This window comes from Juglans microcarpa x Juglans regia, chromosome 4S, assembly GCF_004785595.1.
Source record: "Juglans microcarpa x Juglans regia isolate MS1-56 chromosome 4S, Jm3101_v1.0, whole genome shotgun sequence".
Taxonomy (NCBI): Eukaryota; Viridiplantae; Streptophyta; class Magnoliopsida; order Fagales; family Juglandaceae; genus Juglans; species Juglans microcarpa x Juglans regia.
The window spans coordinates 3847217-3872105 of record NC_054601.1 but is presented as its reverse complement, the minus strand read 5'-3'; the positions used below and the strand labels follow the sequence as shown (position 1 = coordinate 3872105).

At 37.5% G+C, this 24889-nt stretch overlaps 2 protein-coding genes, 1 long non-coding RNA gene and 1 pseudogene across 3 annotated transcripts; 2 read left to right on the top strand and 2 right to left on the bottom strand.

The window, feature by feature from the left end:
- Nucleotides 1–4022: 4022 nt before the first annotated feature.
- Nucleotides 4023–7763, bottom strand: LOC121262723 (annotated as a pseudogene).
- Nucleotides 7764–11202: 3439 nt separating this feature from the next.
- Nucleotides 11203–16068, top strand: LOC121263204 (small nuclear ribonucleoprotein E-like). The gene is made up of 6 exons (XM_041166038.1): nt 11203–11358; nt 11492–11518; nt 11662–11724; nt 15472–15550; nt 15639–15684; nt 15768–16068. The coding sequence occupies exons 1-6, from the start codon at nt 11317–11319 to the stop codon at nt 15775–15777; spliced, it is 267 nt and encodes an 88-aa protein (XP_041021972.1). The 5' UTR covers nt 11203–11316; the 3' UTR covers nt 15778–16068.
- LOC121263228 lies at nt 15861–16247 on the bottom strand. The gene is made up of 2 exons (XR_005940196.1): nt 15995–16247; nt 15861–15962 (listed from the first exon to the last, which is right to left on the bottom strand). It is a non-coding gene; the product is annotated as an uncharacterized LOC121263228 (long non-coding RNA).
- A 6958-nt stretch (nt 16248–23205) lies between these two features.
- Nucleotides 23206–24067, top strand: LOC121263155 (protein GLUTAMINE DUMPER 2-like). The gene has a single exon (XM_041165973.1). It carries the CDS (start codon nt 23313–23315, stop codon nt 23817–23819), a length of 507 nt encoding a protein of 168 aa, XP_041021907.1. The 5' UTR covers nt 23206–23312; the 3' UTR covers nt 23820–24067.
- Nucleotides 24068–24889: the final 822 nt, after the last annotated feature.

The following is a 24889-nucleotide window of genomic DNA, read 5'->3' as shown; positions in this document are numbered from 1 at the left end:
ACCCCTTTGATTTCCTCCTCCCACCAAGTCTTCGAATTCTTCATCACTGGAGGAGTTGTCTCCACCACAGTTTAGTGGTGGTCGCCTGGGTTCCCTTCCTCCACCTGGATGAGCCCTATCTCCTTGCCTTCTGTTTTGGTCCCCATTGCCCTCCACATGGATATTGGTGATGGACCTTTGAATTTATTGTAACATGCGTTCAATCCCCTCAAATCACTGCTGGTTTTGTTGGTTCTGGGTTTGGATAGAGTTCCAAAGGGCTTGCGCACTAAGGTCCTCAATCCTGTGTTGGTTGCCTTCGTTTCTTGCCATTGAGCTAGGCGAAACCTTGCTCCGATGCCAATTGACATGGCAGAAACTTACAAAGAATAAGAAAATTCAAGAAGACTTGTGTCTTCCCAAACAACGAGTCACAAGTTTTATTAATAAAACTCTACAATGCTTACAATATTAAAAAAATTATAATTGACTATTCATCCCATATTCAGCCCCTTATACAGAAGAAACAAACTTATTTGGAAAGGAAAGATACTACTAGCACAATAACAATTAAGGAAACTTTATTAAAAGGAAATAAAATCTGCAATGATCCTTTTATAAAGCTGTCAAAGACCTCCTCTATTCACGGCTACATTTCCTGGTTCATTTTTGGTAAGTCGCTTGCTGCCCCAATCTCGCTTGCTGCATTAGATTCTTCATATTATGAGGAAATTCTATTATCTCAGGACTTGATATAGCATGTACCCTATATCAAGGCAGATCACTCAAAAGATAATCACCCAGATACCTAGCCTAAAATCATGCGGATATTCTCACCAAGAATAGTGCTACTGATTTCTATAATAATGTAAATAGATAGTGCAACAAGATTCTAGCAAAACAGTTGTAAATCCGTCTATATTTAGATTGCTGTAATTCCTTAATTTGAGCATGTACTCTGTACAAATTAGATTGTCAACACATAAATAGAATTGAGGAAAATTTCCATTGAAACATCTTTCTACATTTCTCTACATGGTATTAGGAGACCACCACTCAAACGAGACTACGATCCCTTCTTCCGACATGTCTTCTTCCCAAAATCCAAAAAATCAACCTCTCTCCCCCACCGAAACACCACTGGTTGCTTTCCACAATGGCGCGCCCAATTTAAAGCTCTTCTCATTGGGTACGACCTACTGGACTATGTCACTGGTCTTTCGGTGTGTCCATCATCTGATGGCACTCCCCCATCTGCCCTAAAAATAACCCACTGGGTTCGGCAGGACAAGTTAATTCTCAATGCCATGCTTGCCTCAACCTCAACCTCCACCACCATCACTCCTCTCATAGCTACCGCTAAAACATCCCACGAGGCCTGGAAAAAATTGAATCATATGTATGCTAGCAGATCTCTAATGAGGGCTATGCAACTCAAGGAAGAAATTACCTTGATTCAAAAGGGAAATCGCTCGATTCCGGAGTATCTCCATGCCGTAAAGGCCTTGGCTGATGAGATAGCTCTAATCGACCATCCCATATCTGACGATGATCTAACCCTTTACATTCTTAATGGTTTGGGTTCTGATTTCAGGGAAATATCTACTCCAATCCGTGCGAGGGAGAGATCCTTGACCTTCGAAGAGTTTCATGATCTTTTAGTTGGCCATGACAGCTGTCTCCGGTGGCTAGTCTGCCACTTAACAACTTGTGGTGTCGGCGAACTACACGAACCACAAGAACACTTTTGGAAATTCTTCCCAGAAGAATCAAGGCAAGCCCTCTGGTTTCTCACGCAACCAGGGCCAAAATAAAGACCCACGGTCTCACAACAAATCATCGGGCCGGCCCAATAACACTCAGAGAAGATATCATCCCAAATGCCAATTTTGTGACCAGGTTGGTCACACTGCCAAGTCATGTCCCCAACTGAATTCTCATGTCGTCACTGCCAATTGCATCTCTACTTCTAATGTCACGGACAATAAATGGCTCATAGACTCCGTTGCGTCCCATAATATCACTGGAGATCTCAACAATTTATCAATTTACTCGGAATATGATGGCACCGATGAAGTTGTGCTTGGTGATAGTTTAGGTTTGGTTGTCTCACATATAGGATCCCTAACTCTAAAATACCAAAAAAGACTTTCATTCTCAAAGATACACTGTGTCCCAAGCCTTTCAAAAAATCTTATATCTGTGCATCATTTTACATCTCAAAATAATGTGATTATTGAATTTCACCCTTCTTATTTTCTTGTGAAGGACAAGATCTCGGGGATAACCCTGGTAAGAGGTGTATGTGAAAATGGTGTCTATATCTTCCCGAAAAAAATGATGGCATCTTCTTTCCCAATGATTTCTAATGTGCATGAAAGAAACTCTCTTGACGGATGGTACAAACGTCTTGGTCATCCATCCTCCAAAATTGTTCACAATGTTGTTCATAATTTTTCACTTTCAGTCACAACAAATAAAGAGTCCTTTTTATGTCCCTCATGTTCTATCAATAAAGCTCATCAACAACCATTTGGTTCTAATAGTCTCTCGAGCAATGCCCCCTTGAACTCATTTATACTGATGTTTGGGGTCCTGCTCATTGTGTTGGTTTAGATGGCTCTTGATTGTTGAAAACTGGTTCCAATGCAAAAGTAAAACCATATACTCGGACAATGGGGATGAATATGTGAGTTTAAAATCTTTTTTCTCTTCATGGCATAAGTCATTTAACTACCGCTCCACATACACTACAACAAAATGGTGGCTCGGAACGACGTCACCGTCATCTAGTGGAAACCGGTCTCACATTGCTTCATGATGCCAAATTACCTCTCACCTATTGGCCACATGCTTTTCAAACGGCCACTTACCTTGTAAACCGTCAACCCACACTATTGCTCCAAAATATATCCCCGTACCAGGCTATCTTTGGCTAACAACCAAATTATCTCAAATTGAGAAAATTTGGCTGTTTGTGTTACCCTCTCACCAAACTATACAACAAACACAAAATGGAGCTCAAATCCACATCCTGCATTTTTTTGGGCTATTCCCTTGCTCAAAATGCTTACCGGTGTCTTGATCCAAACACACGGCGTGTTTATATCTCATGACATGTTTTATTTGACGAGGCCCAAAGCCCATTGACTGAAACTCATTCCTCTTCAAGCTCTCACCCTCACTTGAGTATCTCGCAGTTTCCACATTCAGTCCTAGTTGTTGTGCTGCCCGTGATGCTCTCTTCGCCACCAGTGCCTTCGGCTGATGCTCCCACCATGGTCACTGCAACTCTAGGTACTCCTCGTGTCTCTACTTCCTTTGATTTACCAGCTCAATTGAATTTGGATTCTCATTCTGAAAACTCAGCACCTACAAACCCTAATTCCCCCAATATGTTGTCGAACCTGAATCAAACCTCCACTCCCTCCGTCCATCCTGACTTAGGCAATAGCTCTACCCACCCTTCTGAACCTAAACCACAAAATCCTTTATGGACTCCACACCCATCCACCTCTCGAATCCATAATATGACCACTCGGTCTATGAACCAAATCTTCAAACGGAAACAATTGCACATTGTCACCAAACATCCCCTACCTGAAACCATTGACCTTTACTTTGTTAGAGATTTGGCTCAACAACGCGCACTTCAAGTCAACCATGTCTACACACAAGACCAACTTGCCGATTTATTGACAAAACCTCTCTCAAGGCAGTGGACAGAAGTACTCAAAAACAAAATTGCCCTTGCTGATGGCAGCTCAATTTTGAGGGTGTGTATCAAGGCAGATCACTCAAAAGATAATCACCCAGATGCCTAGCCTAAAATCATGCAGATATTCTCACCAAGAATAGTGCTGCTGATTTCTATAATAATGTAAATAGATAGTGCAGCAGGATTCTAGCAAAACAATTGTAAATCCTTCTATATTTAGATTGTTGTAATTCCTTAATTTGAGCATGTACTCTGTATAAATTAGATTCTCAACACATCAATAGAATAGAGGAAAATTTCCATTGAAACATCTTTCTACATTTCTCTACACCCTAGATGTATGTCTTTCAATATTGGGATGTGAAGAGGGATCTTCTTTCTGGTCAAAATACTTGGCCATTTCAATCAATTTGAACGAAAATGAGCTTTCAGGATGTGTGGTACTCAAAGCAGGCCAATGCGTGCAAAGGAACTTCAACACATAAACCGATAGTGAGAACAAGGACACAACTCCGGTGATGATGAAGAGGCCTACAAAGCTGTACAGAACGAGACTAGGGCTATTTGAAGAGATTGAGGCACTTGAATCTTCACAAGAACTAGTACTTCCACTACTTAAAAAGTACTTCTGCTCAAGTGCTCCGAATTTGTCTCTGTCTTGAGTCACATTAAGGATTGCCCTCGAAATGTGTGGGACTAAAGAAGATCCTTGTGGGAAGGCCTGAAGAAACACATGAGCAATCCTACAGCATTTTAGAATGAGAAAAAAAGACAAGCAAAGATAAATTGAACAAAATCAATAATTTGAGATACCAAATTGTTGGTTTTTGTAGTTTGAGGTTGAATTTATACAAAATAAGTTATAGTTTTGAAATCTATGTTGTAAGTTAAAATAGAAATAAAAGGGGGAGAGGCAGAGAGAGAGAGAGAAAGAGACTCACAAAGCCAAATCCATCGGTTTTGTAGGTCGGTCCAACATAGTGTACTTGGAGTAGTACTTTGCAAGGAAGAGCTTGATGTAGGGAATTTCATAAAAAATAGCTGCAACCCACCATTGTTGATTCCTTTAAACAGTGCTTCGTGATACTCCTCAGGGGTGCTGTAAGGCTTCAACTGTGACTCATTGAAATTCAACTGTTTTATTAGAAGTCCTTTCACAAAGGAATGATTTTGATATCCAACAAAATAACCGTTCCTTCCTATCTCTTTTACATCAACAAACATAGGCTGCAATCTCTGTACTGTCAACATCAAGGCCAAACTTGCAGTATAACTTTGTGTGAGGATGAGCACCACGAAAAACCAAATGATCATCACGAATCTTGACCAGTTGTTTACCATTCTCTCCCCTGGATCCATTATAATGATGTCAATATACACAATCAAATATGCTAAACTTTTTTTTTTAGGGGGGGTGGGGGGGAGGAGGAAAGGAAATCTTTCTATGGGGTTGAAGGATATTTACTGTGAGCAAAGACCAGTGTTGAGAAGGAGAACCAGAAAATTATGCCAAGTTGTTGATCTGGCGAGCCTCTGAAGTCACTGTTTATTCGGTGTTCAAGAACCCAAATCACCAAACCTGTAAAGACAAATGCTGCACCTGTTGTTAACCACAGATCCAAGCTTAGTGGCTTTAAGAAAATCCAAAAGTTGTTCTTCTCTTCATCTTTCACCAGAACCACCATTGACACGCCCGATTCTGATTAAGGCAAAGTGAAATCAACATATAAGGAGCGATCCGCAACAATTGTTGTATCTCCCACCACAGCATCATACTTCTGCATTTAGAGAAAAATATGCATAGTTGTTAATCCATGAGATTGAAAAGAAAAACAACAAAAACTTTGTTGAAGTGCTTTACCGAGTTCTTAATCATAACCTTGGGAGAAATATTCTCCCTCTCACATGATGATGATATCCCCACCATTCATGCGGGGAAAGGGAGTATATTGCTTTCAATGTATTGAAAAAAATAAATTTTTATAAGTTAACACAAATACGTAGGCCCAAAAATCACCTGCAGTTTGATTTGGTAAGTAAGTTCATCGTATGTTCCAGCAGTCTGCCTATCTTTATTCATGAAGGGAATAAACTCATAAGGAAGGGGGAATGGTAATGCCTTGAGTACAGCAAGAAACACATCATGGGAGAACCCTGATATGATAGGCTTATCAGTACGAGGATCCCATTCCACTTTCAGAAATTCATCAAAACCTTTTGTCACCGGAACCCCAATCCTCAACTTTGCTGGCTCGTTTGTTGCGTCTCCTGGCCAGATTGGTTGCTTGAGTCCGACCTTTGAAATTGAGTATGCTACTTCACCAGTGTCATCCAATTCTTGTGAAAGTCCTGTCTGTTCTGTCCAGTATCCAATAATTCTCTGTGTTTTTCCAATCACATTGAGTATTTCAAAGGCTGAAGGTTCCAACTGTCCTTTAATAAAATGAAATTTCCCGCTCAGGCCTTGAAACTCAGTAGTTAGAATCGTATGAAGTAGTGTTTGACCCGTTTCAGAAATGCCTAAAGCTGCAAGATCCACGTTACTTGTGCTAGCATTTTTCTTTAAGAATCCAGAATGCATTATGCCAGCCTTCTCTACTGCCATAGCCAAAGCCCAAGCTGTATCGTATGCCCTTAATCCTAAGAGGTTTAATCCAGTAATCTTAACGTTTGGTTTGCTTGAGGTTAAATTTCTTTTCCATCTTCTTTTGAAGTCTTCCAACTGTTTTGATCTGGGTATGTATGGTCGCAATCCCAGACACCTTGCATCGACTCCTTCACCTTTGGGCCCAAAGGATCAACCAAAGCTGATAGCCCTGCTGTGATAATCCATGCATACCCTTCCCTCATCATTCCTGCATTATTTGCAAGTACAGAGAGCTTCGAGCCAAGTGAAGCAGTCATGTGCACAAGGAATATCCTAGCATTAGTTTCATTCAACTTTTTAATCTCCTTAGCGATTTCATTGTTATTGGAAGATGGAGGAATTGCACTTTTGTAAGGCACTCGAGTTCCAATCCCTTCAAAAGCACCCATCAAGTATGGAAGTAAACCATTTCCATAATCTGTGTCTTCATAAATAAGGACAATTTCCCGCCAACCGTAGGCCTTAACAATGGTTGCTATGGCTTTCACCTCAGCGGAATCATCTAGTGCCGTGCGTATGAAAAAGGGGTTTTGAGCAGGCGAAAGAGAGGGGCTTGTGGCTGAGAAGGAAATGATGGGAACCTGAGCTTTTCGTCCAAGTTCAATAACGAACTTAGCTTGTGCTGACGTTTGAGGTCCTATGATGGTGTGCACTTCTTCATTCTTCATTAAATCCAGTGCTGGATTTCAGTAAATAGTGAATGATTAATTAGAAGATAGAAAATTTCACTGAAGATGTTCAATAAGTACAACAACAACGAGGATATATATTAATCTTTATCATGTTGACCATTAAGAATTGGTGGCACAAATATAAGACCAGTTCTGAAATTGATCTAAACCAGATGGTATTCTGAAAGTTTGTTAGTTAGTTCGATGAGGAGTAAATTCTAATGGGGGCGTCCATGAAGTTTGGTGGAATAAAGAAATCAAAGAGACAAAGGAGGTGTAGAATGATGCAAGCCGTGAATGTCATGGAAAAAGAGCATGCCTCCCTAGATAATATCCTGTTTTAGAGAGCTTTTTATTGATTGAAGTTGAACGCTTTAGGCGTAACTACATAAGATTTCATTTTCCTTGCTTTTGGGAAAAGTTCTTTTCATCATCTAGAAAGAGACATTCACAACTTTATCATGATTTTTTCCACGATATTGGTTGTGGAACTTTAATTTAACGTACCTGCAGATGCTGCGGCAATGACATCATTCCCAGAATCCATAGTCAAAAGAGCGAGCCTGGTGTTATAATCATCATTGACAGCGTAAAAATGGGAGAGTGCCATGGACATGCAACGCTTTGCAACTCCTCCCACCGTGGAGTTCAAATCAAGAACCACGCCCACTGGTACGACCTCCTTTGCCATCGAGTGCTCGCCATGGAGGTTCACGAGCAAGAGAAAGGCAACGAAAGAGAGGAAGTGCTTCTGGTAGTACACCATGCCTAGCTGAGCGAAAACGACTTCCCCCGCTAGAATGCAAAATGAACGTCGGTTGGATTCGCTGCACGTATTTTTGTATCCTATATAAGATTTTTTTTTTTTTTTTTTTTTTTTTTTTTTTTTTTTTTTTTTTATTGAAGGAATTGAATTTTAACCAGAACTAGTATCCTATATACGTTTTAACCATCACAAGTCGTCTCTGCACCACCCTCGGAGTAGATCAACCGTGAGCCAAACTCCCTCCACCGTAAACCACCAACACCGAAAGATAGCCCATTGCAAAACTCCTCCACTCCTTGGTCACGTAAACACACCCCAAGCCGGCAGAACATGTACCCGTCACCAACGCCGATTCTGCATTAGAGTGCTAGAGCCACCCCGTTGCTGTTGTCTATTTTCTCTACCACTGCACCACCACCAAAGTGTCGAGAACAACCACCTGCTTAGTGAACCGAAACTCCTCTGTTTTGGGTTCAAAAAACAGAGCAATTAGTTGCTCCTCTAAGCACGACAATTTTGCACTACCAACCCTTTCGAACGTCTCCTTCGCGAAGTAAAGAGAACCCACTATCCAGCATCTCAGCCACCCTAGCCACCGCTCACTCCTGGTATGTTCACGTCGCACCCCACGGCTTTCATTTCTGCATATTCTAGTTTTCTCCGTGCACTCTCTCTCTCTCTCTGCGTCCGCTCTCTCTCTCTCTCTCCCCGTGCTCTGCCACCACGCCTAGTCGTGCCGCCGTCGATAGTCACCCAGGTCGTTGCCACACGTAACTCTCTCGGTAAGGAGCTCTTCATCTCCCTCACGTTTTGCTCTCTCACATCGTGTATCTCTCTCTCATCATTTTCTCTCTCACCCAGTGCCCTACCGCCGCATGCGCAATTGCCGACCTCAACCAGCTCCCTGCACCATCGCACATTCCCTTCCCTCACGGTGAGCCTCTGCCGCGTAAACCTTACTTCGCGTATTATTAACATGTTTTCAAATATTAAATATTCCACTGAAGGTCAAGCATATATTAATTGAGATGAAGTTACATTATTACCCTTTGAGTTACAAGTTGTGTTAGTGTGTTTTAAACTTTTAATATGTATTAGTGGGCTCTATTTTATTTATGTTTATAGAAATCATTTAAGTAATTTAAATTGTTCTTAAATAAAGATTTCTTTCAAAAGTAAACGATAATGATGTAATTTTATTTTTTTAAACACTTTAGATATGATCTAATTTATTAAATAAAAGTTGTTTTTAATTTAAAATATTTTAGTATAATTATATTTTCTAGTATTAAATTTTCTAGTTCAATTACACCATTAAATAAGTTAGGATCTAATGTTTTAGTCGGAGTTATTAAATGGACATTGATGAATTTAGAGAGTGATGGTATTTTAGAATTAAGAGAAATCTTAGGTTTTTGAGTTATTAAAATAGGTATTTCAGGTGTAATTACGTAGTAACTGTTCAATTGGAGATTTCTTCAAGTTGCATGAATTTTCCTATAGGTGACGATTGATTTTTGTTCAGTACTGCTTTGGAGAAATGCTGATAGGCTAAGAAATTCAGGTAAGCGGGGTTCCTATGCTAGACTTTGCATAAAAATAAAATAAAATTAACTGGGTCCCTCTTGGAAAAATATGCATGTTTTGTTATGAAAAGAAATTTGAAACGACTTCAGTTATTTGTTCTGCATTACTTATGAAATTCTATATAAGAATAAGGTATTTTTCTGGCATGATTGGTGTAAACATGAGTTTATATTTGGCATTATGTTATCTTTGGTGAAAATTTAATAAATTTTGCATGTGACGTGAAGGTGTTCTGAATCCATTTTGGAAAATGTGAAATGATCTTAACTTCAGTACTTTGTTTTGATATGATGTGGCATCTGAAAAACCTTTGGCATGACTTTCTGATTCTGTTCTGACTCTGATTCTGATATGGTGATTTTGATTCTGTTTTACTCTGATATGTGGCCCTGTCATAGGATATAATAGTGACCTCTGACCCTATCACATGATACAATAGTGACCTCTGGCCCTGTCACGAGATATAATAGCGACATCTGGCCCTACCACGGGATATAATAGTGGTCTCTACTCTGAGTGCAATCACTTTGATAACATGGTGATTTATGTTTTGTTTGGCTTTCTGCAAAATGCACAATCCTACCACGGGGGTTAAACATGGCCTCTGCTCTGATATGATAAGATGAAGATGTTCAGTCATGTTGTGCCAAATGAGTCTTTAAATATGAAATGTTTGAAATATCACTCTGATTTTCTAATAATATGTATTTTTGAGATTTGCATATTAAAACTGAAATGTTTTGTTTCTGCATTCTGAACTCTGTGAAAATGCTCATGTTTACATACTAGCATATGTTATCTGCTTACTGAGTTGTTGATAACTCACCCCTTATCTCCATAACATTTTTTAGATATTTTTATGGTTCAGTTAGAGAACAAGAGTAGGAAGTATTGAAAAAGTCTAATGATCATAGATGAATGAGTGTTAAGGGTCCAAGTATTTTGGAGGATCATATTTAATAGTTTTATCTCTAGCGGTTATTTTGGTACGTCAAGAAATTTGAGTTTTTGTGGAGATGTTATTTATTTTATTGAAGTTTTTGTTTAATATTTCTGTGGAGGGACACAGATTTATTTTTGGATTGAACAAATAAGTTAAGTATTTTGTAGAGTTCTTGTTTATTTATTATTGATTATTGGAGATGTTCTTGAGTAATAGAAGCTAACTCTTCAGACTTTCAGAAACAAAGCGTTACAACATGGATACGAGAAAATGTTCTTCAAACTTAACAGCTTGCTGATTCACCCTATATAATTATGGGTCAGAGATAAAAAGAAAAACGAAACTAATTCAGTAAATTTTAGAAAAGTTAATTTATTTTTTTACTTTTAAACAGAAAATATATGTTAATTACTTAATTCATATGTTATATTACAGATGATATATCAACATAGTTTATTAATTGACGAAACGCAAATGTAAATCAAATTTAAGGTGAATTGAATACAAAGAAATATGCTTAGAAATTACATAATTTAAAACTTTTGGCTTAGTTTGTTTTGACAACTCCTATCATCATTATAATTTTTTTAAATTTTTATATAAAATAAAATAAACAATTCAATTTTTTTAAATTTTAAAATAAAAATAATATTAAAAAAATATATTTTAATAATATTTTATTTAATTTTTAATTTTAATATTAATTCATATTATCTTATATCTTCTCATTCGTGAAAAGAAACGAAATCTTAAGAAATAAAAACAAACGAACGAACGAACAAACAAATTTACAAAGTATTTGATCGGTCGGGTTCTATAATCTATACACTTATCGAGTAAGGGTGCACTTTGAAAACGACCTTAACCGGAGTGCTAAATTTGAATTAGAGAGACTCTCAGCTGTCGGGGTAGAGGGGAGGGGAAAGAAAAGCTCTCTGCTTTAGGGTTTTGCACGTCTTCGACTCCATTTCTCTGTGACCCGAGCAACCATCGAATTCAACAGTCATGGCAAGCACCAAAGTTCAGAGGATCATGACCCAACCCATTGTACATTCTTTCGCTCATGTTCCCTTCTTAACATGCTTCTAGGGTTTGCTTACGCTTTATATGTTCTCAGACTTTTCTTCTTCTTCTTTTTAACTAATTTTTGGCTGGTTTCCGGCGACTCGTGCTGCTTCAGAACCTGATTTTCAGGTTTCTTCAGAGTGTAAGCCCTAATTTGTGTTCATTTCTCGAACGATTTTGTCTTCTGCGTTTTCTTTGATTTGGTTTTATTTTTTTTCTTGATGGCATTTCGAATTTTGGCTGATTTTGGTTTTTTTCCCCCTATCTGGGTTGGCATCTGTACAGAAAGCTCGTATTCAAATATGGCTTTTTGAGCAGCGGGACCTGAGGATTGAGGGCAGAATTATTGTAAGTGTTTTATATAAGCTCATATGTTTGTCTTGAAAGCTTAGTGCTCGATATTACGTTGGTTTTGGATTTTTCTTAGATTAGATTTTGTACCCATTTTTTTTGGTGGAAAGAACTGTGAGTGTAGATTAGCAGAAGTTTAATTTTTACCTTAAGTTTTAACGATAGGAAAAAAAAGATTAACGGAAATTTAATTGATTGTTTATTTGTCATCAATGCCCACTTAAGTTATAATTACTATAATATGTGTGTGTGTGTGTGTGTGTGTGTAGACAATCTCCTTTTTATGCATGTGCGAGTTTTTCCAAAATTTTCAAGCATCACTCGTTCAAGATTGCATTTCTTAGAAGCCCCTAGGGGTTGGCTCAAGTGGTAAAGGCTTTAGTCTCGGTGGTATGCACCTAAAGTTCGAGTCCTCTTGGGTGAAAACAATTTCTATGGGCCATCGGATTGAAAGAACTTCCCATTGAATTACTTGAAGTGCACTTGCGGGAAACTCATTGCCGATGGCCTGTGCACCCCCAGGATTAGTTGAGATTTTTTTCTCATACATCCGGTGCCAATAAAAAAAAAACATAATCTCATTTCTTAGAAAATTATCTATTATATATTGTTTATCTATGCAACCTTTTTACTTTGAATTGAATTAACTTGGTAATCTCATGTCTTCAATAAGTATCAACTAGATTCAATTATTTTCAATGATGTGCTCAAAGAAAATTATTGGTATGTTGAGAGTCGTTATATAGAGTTTGACTACCTTTAGTAACATTATTTTTCTTAATAAGTAAAAGTTCCTTTAGTAACATTAATAACAATCTCTTTCTCTCATTCTTTAGAATCTTCTAACATATGTACTTTTCAGTTTGCACTCTTGTCAGTGACTAGCTTATTCTTGCTTTATTTAGTAGGATCGGGATTCTTTTCAACTACTTTGATTGAGTCCACATCTGAGTTGACCAATCTTGGCAGTTGAACCAAGTTTATGGTTGGGATCGTGCAATATTGGCCATCTGGCCATGCTTTAAGAGTTGTGCATAGCAAGTTTGAAAGAATGGAGAAATATCTGACTGATGTGGTGCAACAAAGGGCCATGGAAAAGTATGAAACTCTTGAATGGAAATGGAAAGGGACGTCTTGACTTTTGAAATTTGGTTCAAAGGCTGAGATCAACCTAAGTTGTTGGGGGTTCGACTAGGAACATCATTGTGTGGTGACCATCTACGTAACGCCCCAATGGAAGACTCAAACCACATGACCTATATTCTAAAAGGACTAGTCAATGATACAATTGGAGTTCTATTGGAACCTTATAAAGAGCAAGAACTTCTCATTCCCAAGCAATGTGGGATCTCATACACCACATACCCTTATCTTCTTATCATATAGGGTATCACAATCTCCCTCTCTTAAATTATCGACGTCCTCGTTGGACCCATCCGTCATAGCTGGCACAACTCAAGTCCCACATTTCTGGTTGAGATAGGCTCTGATACCATTTGTAACGCCCTAATGGAAGACTCAAACCATATGACCTATACTTCAAAAAGACTAGTCAATGATACAATTGAAACTTCATTGGAACTTTATAAAGAGTGAGAATTTCTCCTTCCCAAACAATGTGGGATCTCATATACCACCTACTCTTATCCTTATCACATCGGGTATCACAATCTCCCACCTTAAATTCTCGACGTTCTCGTCGGGCCAGTCCATTGTAGGTGGCACGGCTCAAGTCTTACATTTCTAGTTGAGATATACTCTAATATCATTTGTAACGCCCCAATAGAAGGCCCAAACCATATAGTCTATATTCCAAAAGAACAAAACAATGATACAATTGGTACCCTATTGAAACCTTATAAAGAGCAAGAACTTCTCATTTTCAAGCAATATGGGATCACATACACCACATACCCGTATGCTTATCATATGAGGTATTACAATCTACCCCCTTAAATTGCCAATCCATCGTAGGTGACACGGCTCAAGTCTCACATTTCTGGTTGAGATAGGCTCTGATGCCATTTGTAACGCTCTAATAGAAGGCTCAAACCACATGGTTTATATTCCGAAATGACTAGTCAATGATACAATTGGAGTCCCATTGAAATCTTATAAAGAGCAAGAACTTCTCATTCCCAAGTAATGTGGGATCTCATACACCGCCTATCCTTATTCTTATCATATGGGATATCACAATCTACCTCTCTTCAATTTTTGACTTCCTCATCGGACCCATCCGTCGTAGGTGGCACGGCACGGCTCAAGTCCAAACTAACTATAGATTAAATAACATGTGCACGAGCAGAGAGAGTACCTCACTAAGCTTGAAGCTATGTTCGATTGGACTCGGTGAGGGAACTGCACGGGATGACCACAATAGGGCAGAACAATGATTGAGGCTCCATTAAATACGGCGTAGCACTGTTACTATACAAAGATTTTACTCCCTTGGAAAATAGAGAAATCAAGAGGGAGGGAGGGAGACAGACTTACTATGTGGAGGCAATGTCGTAAGAGGCAAAAGGATTGGGCGGCGTGGAGGGGGTGACTGCTGCCACGCGGTGGCACGTTAAGAACGGATGGCGGCTAGAGATTGGAATCTCTGTTCTAGGACGCATGGGATGGCTCTCGATGCAGCTAGAGACTAGAATCTCTGTTCTAGGACGCAGGGGATGGCTCTCGATGCAGGGGCTCAGTACGACGACCAGGGCGGCGTGAAGGCCTAGTGGGGGTAGCCACTACCAAGTGGCAGTGAGAGAGAGAGAGAGAGAGATGGCCAAGCTGAGAGAAGACCGATAGATGGAAACAGAGAGGGAGAGAGACTTGGGGAAACTCATCTGCGTCGTGGTGGAGGGCTTGGGCGATGATGGTGGCATCATTGTGGAGGCTTGGCAAACGGTGGTGGTTGGCGGTTACAAGAAGAGGGAAACTTAGAGGGAGTGGGCGGATTGAAGGGAGAAGCGGAAATAAAATGGAAAGAGAGCTCAAGGGGAAGAAACAGAGGAGAGAGAGAGAGAGAGAGAGAGGGAGGAAGAGAGAGTTGTGTCGTGGGTAGGGGAGGTTACTCGGTGTTGTGGCTGCGTGAAAACAGGGGGAAAATTTGAGGGAGTTATCGGGGGCTGGGGGAAAATCAGGAGGGAAAAGGAAGAAAGAAAAAAAGAAAAAACTCCAATGGGCCTGGGCCTTGGGCTAGGGTTTGGGTTTGATGGGCCTGGGTGTTACACTAACAATCACTTTTGGTCTTTGATTAATTGAACCTAGGCTTTCTAAACGTCATTTTAAGGATTTAATCTAAAATTATGTGCTCCTTGGTCTATCAAGTTCCATTAGTTTGATATTTTTGTATGAAACTCCTCTCAACTGTGTATCAGGGATCTTGCTTCCTTAATCACTCGTCTGTCAATTTTTCCCTATCAAAGGACCCTTCGTGTACCAGATGTTCTAAGCCCTTCCATTGAAGAGATTGTGAGAGATTTTTTTTTATCCTCGCAAACTGCCCCTCAAGTTACATGCTTGATTGATGCTGCTAGTGTAAATGTCACCTTGGCACATAGAAGAATGCAATAGCATCCTATGAATAATATCATCTTTTTTGTGTTTGATAAATCCCATTCTGTTAATATGCTATTCATGTAAGGTGATGCTTGCACTTTCCTTGCCATCTAGGGATGATACATGTCATATGTAACATAGCAAGCGTTTCTATCACCTTGTTCGGGTGTTAACTGCTGTTTTTCACAGGGTTTTGATGAGTACATGAATTTGGTTCTGGATGATGCTGAAGAAGTCAATGTCAAGAAGAAGAGTAGAAAATCTCTAGGCCAGTTCTCTTTCTCACGTTTTTTTTTTAATTTATATTTCATCACCTAAATGTGCATTTTCTAAAGCAGTTCATATCTTTTGTTCAGGGCGGATTCTTCTTAAGGGAGACAACATAACTCTGATGATGAACACGTAAGTTAGGCCGAAACTGACTGTGCCTCTCTCTCTCTCTCTCTGCTTTATTAATCTTGCGCCTTTTCTTTTTCAAAATACAGGGGAAAATGATGATTCCAGCATCCTTTTCAATTACATGGAGGTTAGCTGCTTTCAGTTTACTGCTATTTTAGATCCCTGTTGGAGATCATGTATGATTATGATTAATCAGCTTACTAATGAACTTTCCTGTCGGAGATCATGTATGATCAATCCACTTATTAATGATTCTAGATCCTTAGGCTAGACTCATGACACTATTTTTTTTTTTTAAGTAAAGACTCATGACACTATTTGTTGCTCTCTTACATGGTTTATCCTGCTTTCTGCACAATTGGCTATGCTTCTATTCGCATTTTGATAGACTGGTCCGTGGAATGCCCAAGCATGAAAGTTTAGAAGCCTTTTTTTTTTATTTGTCTACGAATCCTATTTAAATGTGTCTCATGGGAACCAAAACAGCGGATAAATGGGTTTCAATTTCTCGTGCGCATTTATTTTGAAGAACCTCGAGTGAATGATTAAGGTTAGGTTTGGATTCAAAAGCATTCTCAATTCATTTCGCCATTATAATTTTTATAAATTTTCATATAAAATATAATAAATAATTCAACATTTTCAAATTTCAAAACAAAAATAATATTAAAAAATAATATTTTAATAATATTTTATTTAACTTTTAACTTTTATCTCATTTTAACTCATTATCTAAACCTAAAAGAAGGGAAAAAAAAAAAGCCATATACGTAGGCAGGAATGGATGGTTGGATAGCATTTTATGGTGATTGAAACTAGTCTGATGGCCAGGGTACGGAAGAGACTGGTGGGAGAAATGTAAGAGCACTTGAAGCTAATGCATCTTCAAAATTTAAAGAAATGTAGATAAAATAATTTATATTGGCTTCTTTAAAAGGTAAAAGCTTGAACTATGAGTTACAATAATTTTAAGGTCCGGTTTGTATTCATAACTTAACTCAAATCATCTCACTACTATTGACTACTATTCAGTAACTTTAATTTACAAATTTCATTACTATTCACAATCCATCTCGCTACTATTTACAATCCATCTCAACTCATTTCAACTCATTTTCAAATCCAAACGATACCTAAGTATATCTTCAAATTTAAAGATGTATTATTCATCTTCAAAAGTAATATTTTATTGTAAAAATTATTTCATTTATTTTGCTTTTCATTTTCATTTTTCACGATTTTTACTTTCCTCGAATGCCCTTTCACTTTTATTTTTGTGTTCAGTTTTGAAATTTGTGAAAGAATAAATATTATTATTAATTAAAATATAGTTAGTGTAATTGCAAAATATGAAACAAAAATAAAAATAATATTATATTATTATTTTGACTAATCAAAATTCAAATGTGGAGTTATGGTTAAAGAGGTTTTGGATTTATGGAAAACATGTATTTTTTATCAAATTTTGAATATTGTTTTGATGAAGCCAATGTTAATACTCTAAGAGCACTCTCAATGGATTAGCTAAAGCTAAAGTACATTTTTATGAATGTAAGATGAATTTAGTTTTTAGCTATTCTATTTACATAAATCTCCATATTGGAATAACTATTTTTTCATTATATAATAATAAAATAATATAAAATGAATTTGGCTTTGGATATTTACATCAAATTTTCACATTAGATTATCCATTTATTTATTATATAACAATGAGAAATTAATAACTAAAAAAACATATAAATTTTTTAATTATTAATTTATTTTATTTTATCTTATTTTACTAATTTCTATTGTTCCTATTCAACTATATTTTTTTTTATCAATTTTGGACAGAGTATCCATAAACCCGTGCACTTGAAGAGAGCATTCATTCAACAAATATTTCTAAAAGCTAGACATGTTGGTTTGCTAGAGAGAGAAATAATTCATAAAATAAGAATTTGGCATCTGAACAGGAACATTCAAATTTGGAAATTATTTTGAATGTAACTGTAGTTAAATTTCAATTATTTAAAATTTGGCTAATTCATTGTGATCTTTTTTATTCTTTAATAACTAAATACACAATAGATTTAACTAAATCATTGAGGATGTTCTAAGATCCAGTTCGGATGAGTATTGGAGTGGTGGCGGGGCCGAGAATCTCGGCGCGGCGCACCCTTGGTCCAATGCTAAGATTTTTGTATACCATCTGTCCGCTCATGTGGAAGCAAGTGCTCTGACCCCTTTTTGTTCTCTTTTTCAGTCACTACCCCCCTACACTTCTGATTACTGACTCATCCTCCACACATATCATGTCTGCGTTCCATCGCCCAGACTTAATACGACATAGCAAGCCTTGTATTTTTTGTCCATCTTTTTTGGTGCTTTTTGCTTTATTTCATAGCTTTTGACCGCTTTTTATTTTCCCCTTTTGTTGGGTTGGAGAGGAATGAACCATCTTGTCTATTGTCATGTGTGTGTGTTTGTGTGTGTGTGTGTGTGTGTGTGTGAGAGAGAGAGAGAGAGAGAGAGAGAGGTAAACTTGGTTGGTGGAAGCGTTGGATGAGTAATTGGGTGCACCGATATTCACAAGTCGCAGCATTTTAATGTAGTGAGATTTACACACTAAAAGGACATAGATCCGGTAATCAAAGACATAATCGGTGGAATCCTTGCATGAGTCGTTCGAGATTCTGTGTTCCAAGAAACTGATGAACTCGCAATTGGAGAATCCGAAATTTCCTTGTAGGCCGTTGCCTCCACAGACAAGCAATTTTAAGCTTTATGTTTTTATTTTTGTTTTTTTAAAGAACGTAGTGTCTTGTCTTGGTGCCTTTTCCGCTCCATTCGATCTACTTGGTCACGCTCACCGATCGAAGTTTACTACCGAATTCCTGTATAGAATTCAGCTTTGAGCCACTATTTCATGTTTGAACACACAGACAACTTGCAACTTGCAATTATTTGTACTCAAAAGCTTTATATTTCGATAATGTGCCATTGATCATGACGTCTAAACATGGAATCGTGACAAATACCAACTAGCTCGCCGCCTAGCTGCTAATTACTGTCGACGAGCTGTTATAAGTACTCACAACCTCGATATTCTTGGAAGATCAGGGCTTACGTGCATACAAAAACTGGTTTGGCAACCTTATCGTATACATGCTGGACCCTTCCTATTTATTATTGGTGCAGTCAGTTTTGTTTGTGTGCGCATTTTAAGCCCAAATGCCTTTTAGGTTGTTGCCTTTTTTCAGGGCAAAGCACATGGAAATTTGTGATCATTAATTTGGACCACATCACAATTTCACCTAGTTACCAATTTGGGGATCAGATGATAATTGAGAGGTGAAACCATATATATAACTCCTCGATCTCTTTCATAATTACTTGGTCTTATTAATTTTTTCAACTTTGGTTCGACCTTGAGATCAAGTGCTCATCAAGCTCATGATTAATTTATATATGCTTGTAAAACCAAAAATAGAAAAAAAAAATCTAATTGTAAGCGATTATGTGTACTAATACGCACACTCATTCAATATGATTGGTCAAAAAATAGATTTTATTGAAAATAGTATTAATTTAAATTTAGAATATAAAAGCAATAATATTAGTACGCAGATTGGTACGCAAACTTGTTTGTATATAACAAAACTCAAAAAAAAAATATAATACTTCTCGTACAAAAATCTCCTATCTTTTACGATATGTCAAACTTTAACTCTTGTCATGAATTCAATGAATTCATTATGAATTTAAAGATTAGAACAAGATATAATGTTTTCATGCTAATTCCCATTCAGTATCAGCATACGTCAATCTCACTTTCTTCACCTGATCTTAAGCAGTTCCAACAATTAATATTGACTTTTTGGTTGGTTTGTCTACTATATATAGCCTTTGAGTAATTAATTAAAGCGAAAAAATGGGTTAAATTCGTAAACATCACTCAAGTACGTACCTTATTTACTTATCTTCTAGCTAGTATGTGTCCGTGTGTGTCTATATATATATATATATATATATATCAAACTTTCTCGATTGAGATGAGTACTACTGTTCTATTTACACTATGATCATCAGATTAATTAATTCATTAATCAAACAAAAAACAAAGCCTGAGAAGAAAAAGGGAAGTGGCAATCCCACTTCAATAAAGTAATAAATCTATTCATTATCATCATGCTGCAAGATCTAGCTAATTCCATCCATCTATCGATACATAGTTTGAATTTTTCTGCATACTTTCTTAGATAATTATATATTCTTCTGGCAATATTTTTTAACATGTTTGGATAACATCCAAATGATTCTAATAAGTTGTTTCAGAACAAATGGGATTCCCGGTACTGCATGCATTAATTATCTTATCAATACCAGCTAGCTAGGCAAATAAGGAGTACTAGCTGCTTATCTTTATGCTAACATAAGCAAACTAAGAGAAACCTCAGTACTAAAGCAGATGGGATGGGAAAAAGTTGTTAATATATATATATATATATATATATATATATATACACACACGCATATGCTTGCCTAGTCATTTCGCTTGCAAATTGCACATTCTTTCAACTTTTGATGCTCAAGTTGCAAGCATATATGGCCACCGTGATCATGTTAGGGTTGCCGTTATAAACTAAATGGATATAGTACCCTTTAAACCCATACATGTTGGGTTTAGCCTCTCGTACGTGTTGCATCTTCGCAACTGATCTATGATCAAGGCCTAATTTTCTATATATACTTAATTAATTAGCATCATGCATCATGTTCTAGATTATCTATGCATGAAATGAACTAAATTGTATAATATATATATTGTATATAGTATATACAGACCCAAAGATTGATGGGTTCGTTGGATCCATATATGATTACCTTTTCACCAAAAGCCTACAGAAAGAGAAGATGAGAGGAAATTAGAAGGGTAGTTTTGGTTTCTATAGGCCACTCATGAAGACAAGTACTTCACATTACTTATTATGAGTACTTACAGAGACCTTATAACTTCAACAATAATGTCAAATGTGCCATAAATTACCATAGAATTACAATAATTGAGCAAAGTAAAAGAAGTTGTAACCTATGAAGAGGAAGGGAGATACGTTTAACTAACTAATTAATCAAGAGAGTGGAATTTGGTTTTCAATAATTAACTTTTTGATCACGATTATTATCTTTGTTCATTTTTTTTACTCCACCTAATTAATTGGATAAAATTAAGCAAAAGGATTTACACAATATTTTTTACAACTATGTTTTAAATTAGGAGAATTTTTATAAAATACTTTATAAAAATAATATTATTTTATAAAAATATCTTCATTTTATAATATCATTATGTAATATATTATATTGTATATATACCATTATTCTAAAATTAAACACACTGCATCTTCCTCCTCTTCTACTATTACTGTTAGTTCAGTACTTGAGGTGGATGGAGTGGGTGGAGGTTTGGAAGTGTCGTATGGGAAGGGATCTCCAAAATGTACGTCTGGCCAGTTTGACGTGTACGTGGGGCCAGGGCCGTACTGGTGGAAGCTGACGAGGAATGCGCCTTCCTAGCTGAATGGGACCCCTCCGGCACTACTAATCAATCAATTTGGGAAGAAGCAGAGAGAGAGAGAGAGAGAGAGAGGGGGGTTGAGAATGATGCAGCTTGCAGCTTGCATGGGACCCTCTCCCCACCTCCATTACCTGTACTGGTTAATACTAATTCACAAGGATGAATTTGCAGTAAGGGATACATACGGCTATTGTTGCTGTACTCATGTGTTTGTCGATTGGCCGGCTTCCATGCTCATGATTTCCTCGTCACCTTTGCAACATTATTAATATTGCGGGGAGCAATTTGCATGCCCCAGTTGCCAATGCACAGATCAAGTAGTACTAGTCTACTTGGATGCACGTAAAGGCCGGTGGCAGGCAAATTAAAGCATATTATACAAGTGATGGGTCCATTTTTTTAATATGTCCTGCTAATACACTACTGGGTCCCACAGTCCACCATTTTTTGTTAATTTACAATTGTGAAGTACACTACCACTTTTAATTCCAATTAATCTTACTCTTTCATGTTTGAACACCCATCAATATCTAATTCCTAGCTAGCTAGCTAGGTAATAATTTATAATAGAAATTAGTCTCCATGATCGGTTTAGTGCATGGTTTATGTTTTTTCTATTGGTCTCTGAATATTGTAATATGGATTAGTTATAAATGAAGACATGATCCCCATGAGTAACCAGTGCATGCATGTTGTGAGTTGTGTGCGCTCGCCATCTTGCCCAAGAAAAAAGAGCAGACTATCGGTATATATAAGTTGTTATATATCTAAAATTAATATTTTTTATCCACTTAATTTACATGTCTCTTGTTCTAAATATTAAAATTTAAACAAAAATTATAAATGGTAATTGAGGTCCTTATAAGATGTGCAAACTCTGTACGCTTTTTTTAAAAAAATAAATAAATTTAGAACATGCATAAAAAATTATTTTTTTTAATGATAAATCCACATTTTAAAAAAAATGTAAAGATTATACATTCTAAAATTATATCTAACGTTACCATACTAGAAATTCTAAACACACAATCTATAAGATTGCTGGCGTTTGAATGCAATATTGAATCTGGTTTATCCAAACACAAAAATTTATAGGGAACTACCTGCCTTGTCATTATTATTGATGAAATCATGTTGATGGAACATTCGTAATTACACATATAGTCGTCATATAGCATATCCCAATTAATTTAGATCATTTCACAAAGTAATGATGGAATGAGAGAAAGCATGCATTATATTAACCCTGTGGCTGAGACGACCTTTATTCTACTAATCTCAATAACTCTATTATGAATAGTAATTAGTTGAGATGGTAGAGTGAGTTTTATAGAGTTAATATAAAATGAGTGTTTAGATGTTAAAATGAATTTAAATGTACTTATGGGAAGTTAAAAAAGATTATAAATCTCACGTATAAAAAGATATTAAGTTAAAAAAAAAAATTGTGAATTTTATATATAAAAAAATTTTAAATTGAGATGAATTTAATAATTTAAAAATTAAATATTTAGATATTAATCTTGACTTAAAATTAGATTGAGATGAGATCATCTCAATTGAATCCAAATTCTAAGCTAGACCTAAAATGACTTCATGTAGGAGTGGGCCGCAGGTTTGAAGCAGTGATGATTCCCCAGATGGCTATCACATTTCTATTTGTATGGTAGGAAAATGTCAGATGTACGTCCTAGCACTCGGAATCAGATGTTCCTAAAACATAGTTCTTTTTCTTCTTTAATTTTAATCTTTTTTCTCCTATTCTTTTTCTATATGCCATTACCAACCTGCTCCTGAGTGCCTTTTGCTGTTCATTTAGATGTCCCATTTAGCTAGCGGGTCCCCCGCGGCCCACACCGGCCCCACTTCATGCAAAATGACGACATTAATCACCAAAAACAAATCCACCCCTCAAACCAAACAAAAACCATTCTGTTTCATCTCTTTCCCTTCCCTTCTTCATCTCTATAAATACCTTTCCCCCAATCTCCCAGTTCTTACCCCATCACCGTCTCCTCCTCCTCCCCTCCACCGCGTACGTATTTGCCAACCACTCACCCGTCAATCTTCAATGGCATCCAACCAGATTTTTAACGTAACCGCCAAGTCTCCCTCGGCTGCGCAGCCGCACTCGCCGTGGCATTCCCCGGTTCCCTACCTGTTTGGTGGGTTGGCAGCCATGTTGGGTCTCATTGCTTTTGCTCTGCTAATCCTTGCATGCTCCTATTGGAGACTTTCCGGGTACCTCGAGGGAGACGGCGCCGCAGAGAGAGACCTCGAGGCGGGCGAGGGGAAGAGTGATGATGATACCCAGAAAACCCCACCTGTGTTTGAAGAGAAAATATTGGTGATTATGGCTGGTGAAGTGAAGCCAACGTTCTTGGCTACGCCCATGTCCAGTCGGTCGTCTTCTTTCGGGGATAGTAGTTGTAGCAGTTGTGGTAGCGAAAAGAGCGAGAAGGCGGTGGAAATGTCCGAGAAGGCGAAACAGCAAGATGGTGGCGGTCATGATGTTCAAGAACCACAGAGTGAGAACAGCGAGGTCCATCACGAGACTTCAGCTGTCCAGACCCATTGATTTCTTTCTTTTTGCATCCTGTATTGGGTTTGGAAAATAGATGTGTTTAGTACTTGTGGGAGCTCATGAGGTTGCAAGTTTTTGTTCGGGGTCATTGTCGGAGTACTACTGTCTGTGTAAGAGCTTGCATGTTAGATCGGTGTGGGTTATTCTTGGACATGTACTTCCTTTTTCTACCCCTTCTTTTCTCTTCGGGAAATGTAAATTTATTTGAGATTAGAATGGAAGCAGCACCTCTTCTTCACAAATTTAATATCTCTGAATTTTGTAGTCTCGAGGGTTTTATTCTTGATCTGAAGTCTGGTTTTGAGAAAAATTCAGAAACCAGGCCATAAAGAAATCATTAAGGTGCCTGAAATTTGACCCTAACCAGAGTCTGGCAGCCGGAAAAGCTCAGAAGGAACAGCTAAGGCACGTGGGGGGCTGGGATTATGTATCGAAAAAGGAAGAATCACGTGTAACGGTGCAGCAAAGGCAGCACTGTAGCTGAGCCTGATGCGGCGAGGCGAAGCTGCACAGGATGATCACAGCTGTTGACAAGCCTTTAATAATTTGCTGATCAAATTTTCATGTTATCGGTGGCTATATATTCATTTAATTTTAATGTTTCGGATTGCTCTGTCGTGAGACTCTTGTGAGTTAATGCCATTCTCTGTTTGTACAGTAGCATTTTTGGGTTGGGACTCAGCTTTGTGTAGTACACAGAATAATCAAATTACAACGTCGTCACTCTTTTGCTTTGTTTCTCCTAGTTTGTTGCCATGTCAAAGGAATCATTTCCTTCGGTTTTTGCCTTCTTGGCCTCTTTTTGTTGTCATATCTTTCTCTCTCTTTGTTTTTTTTTTTTTTTTAATAGAAAGTAAATGCTGCTTCTATCTGTTTTGGGAGTGGTACACCGCAATGCGCATTTCTATATACTTTCAGTTGCATATATAGATGATAGCACACACATCGTGATGATACATACAGCCACCACAAAATGTCTGATCTGCATGATCGGATAGGAAATATTATATATATATATATATATATATATATAGTTGGACCTCAAATATGTTCATTCATTTATT

What these genes read in the sequence shown, in the direction of transcription:
- LOC121263204 (XM_041166038.1), top strand. Translation starts at nt 11,317, where the DNA reads ATGGCAAGCACCAAAGTTCAGAGGATCATGACCCAACCCATT. An exon ending in TTTTCAGGTTTCTTCAGAGT is followed by an intron (nt 11,519 to 11,661) that starts GTAAGCCCTAAT and finishes GCATCTGTACAG; the next exon opens with AAAGCTCGTATTCAAATATG. An exon ending in GGATTGAGGGCAGAATTATT is followed by an intron (nt 11,725 to 15,471) that starts GTAAGTGTTTTA and finishes TGTTTTTCACAG; the next exon opens with GGTTTTGATGAGTACATGAA.
- LOC121263155 (XM_041165973.1), top strand. Translation starts at nt 23,313, where the DNA reads ATGGCATCCAACCAGATTTTTAACGTAACCGCCAAGTCTCCCTCGGCT.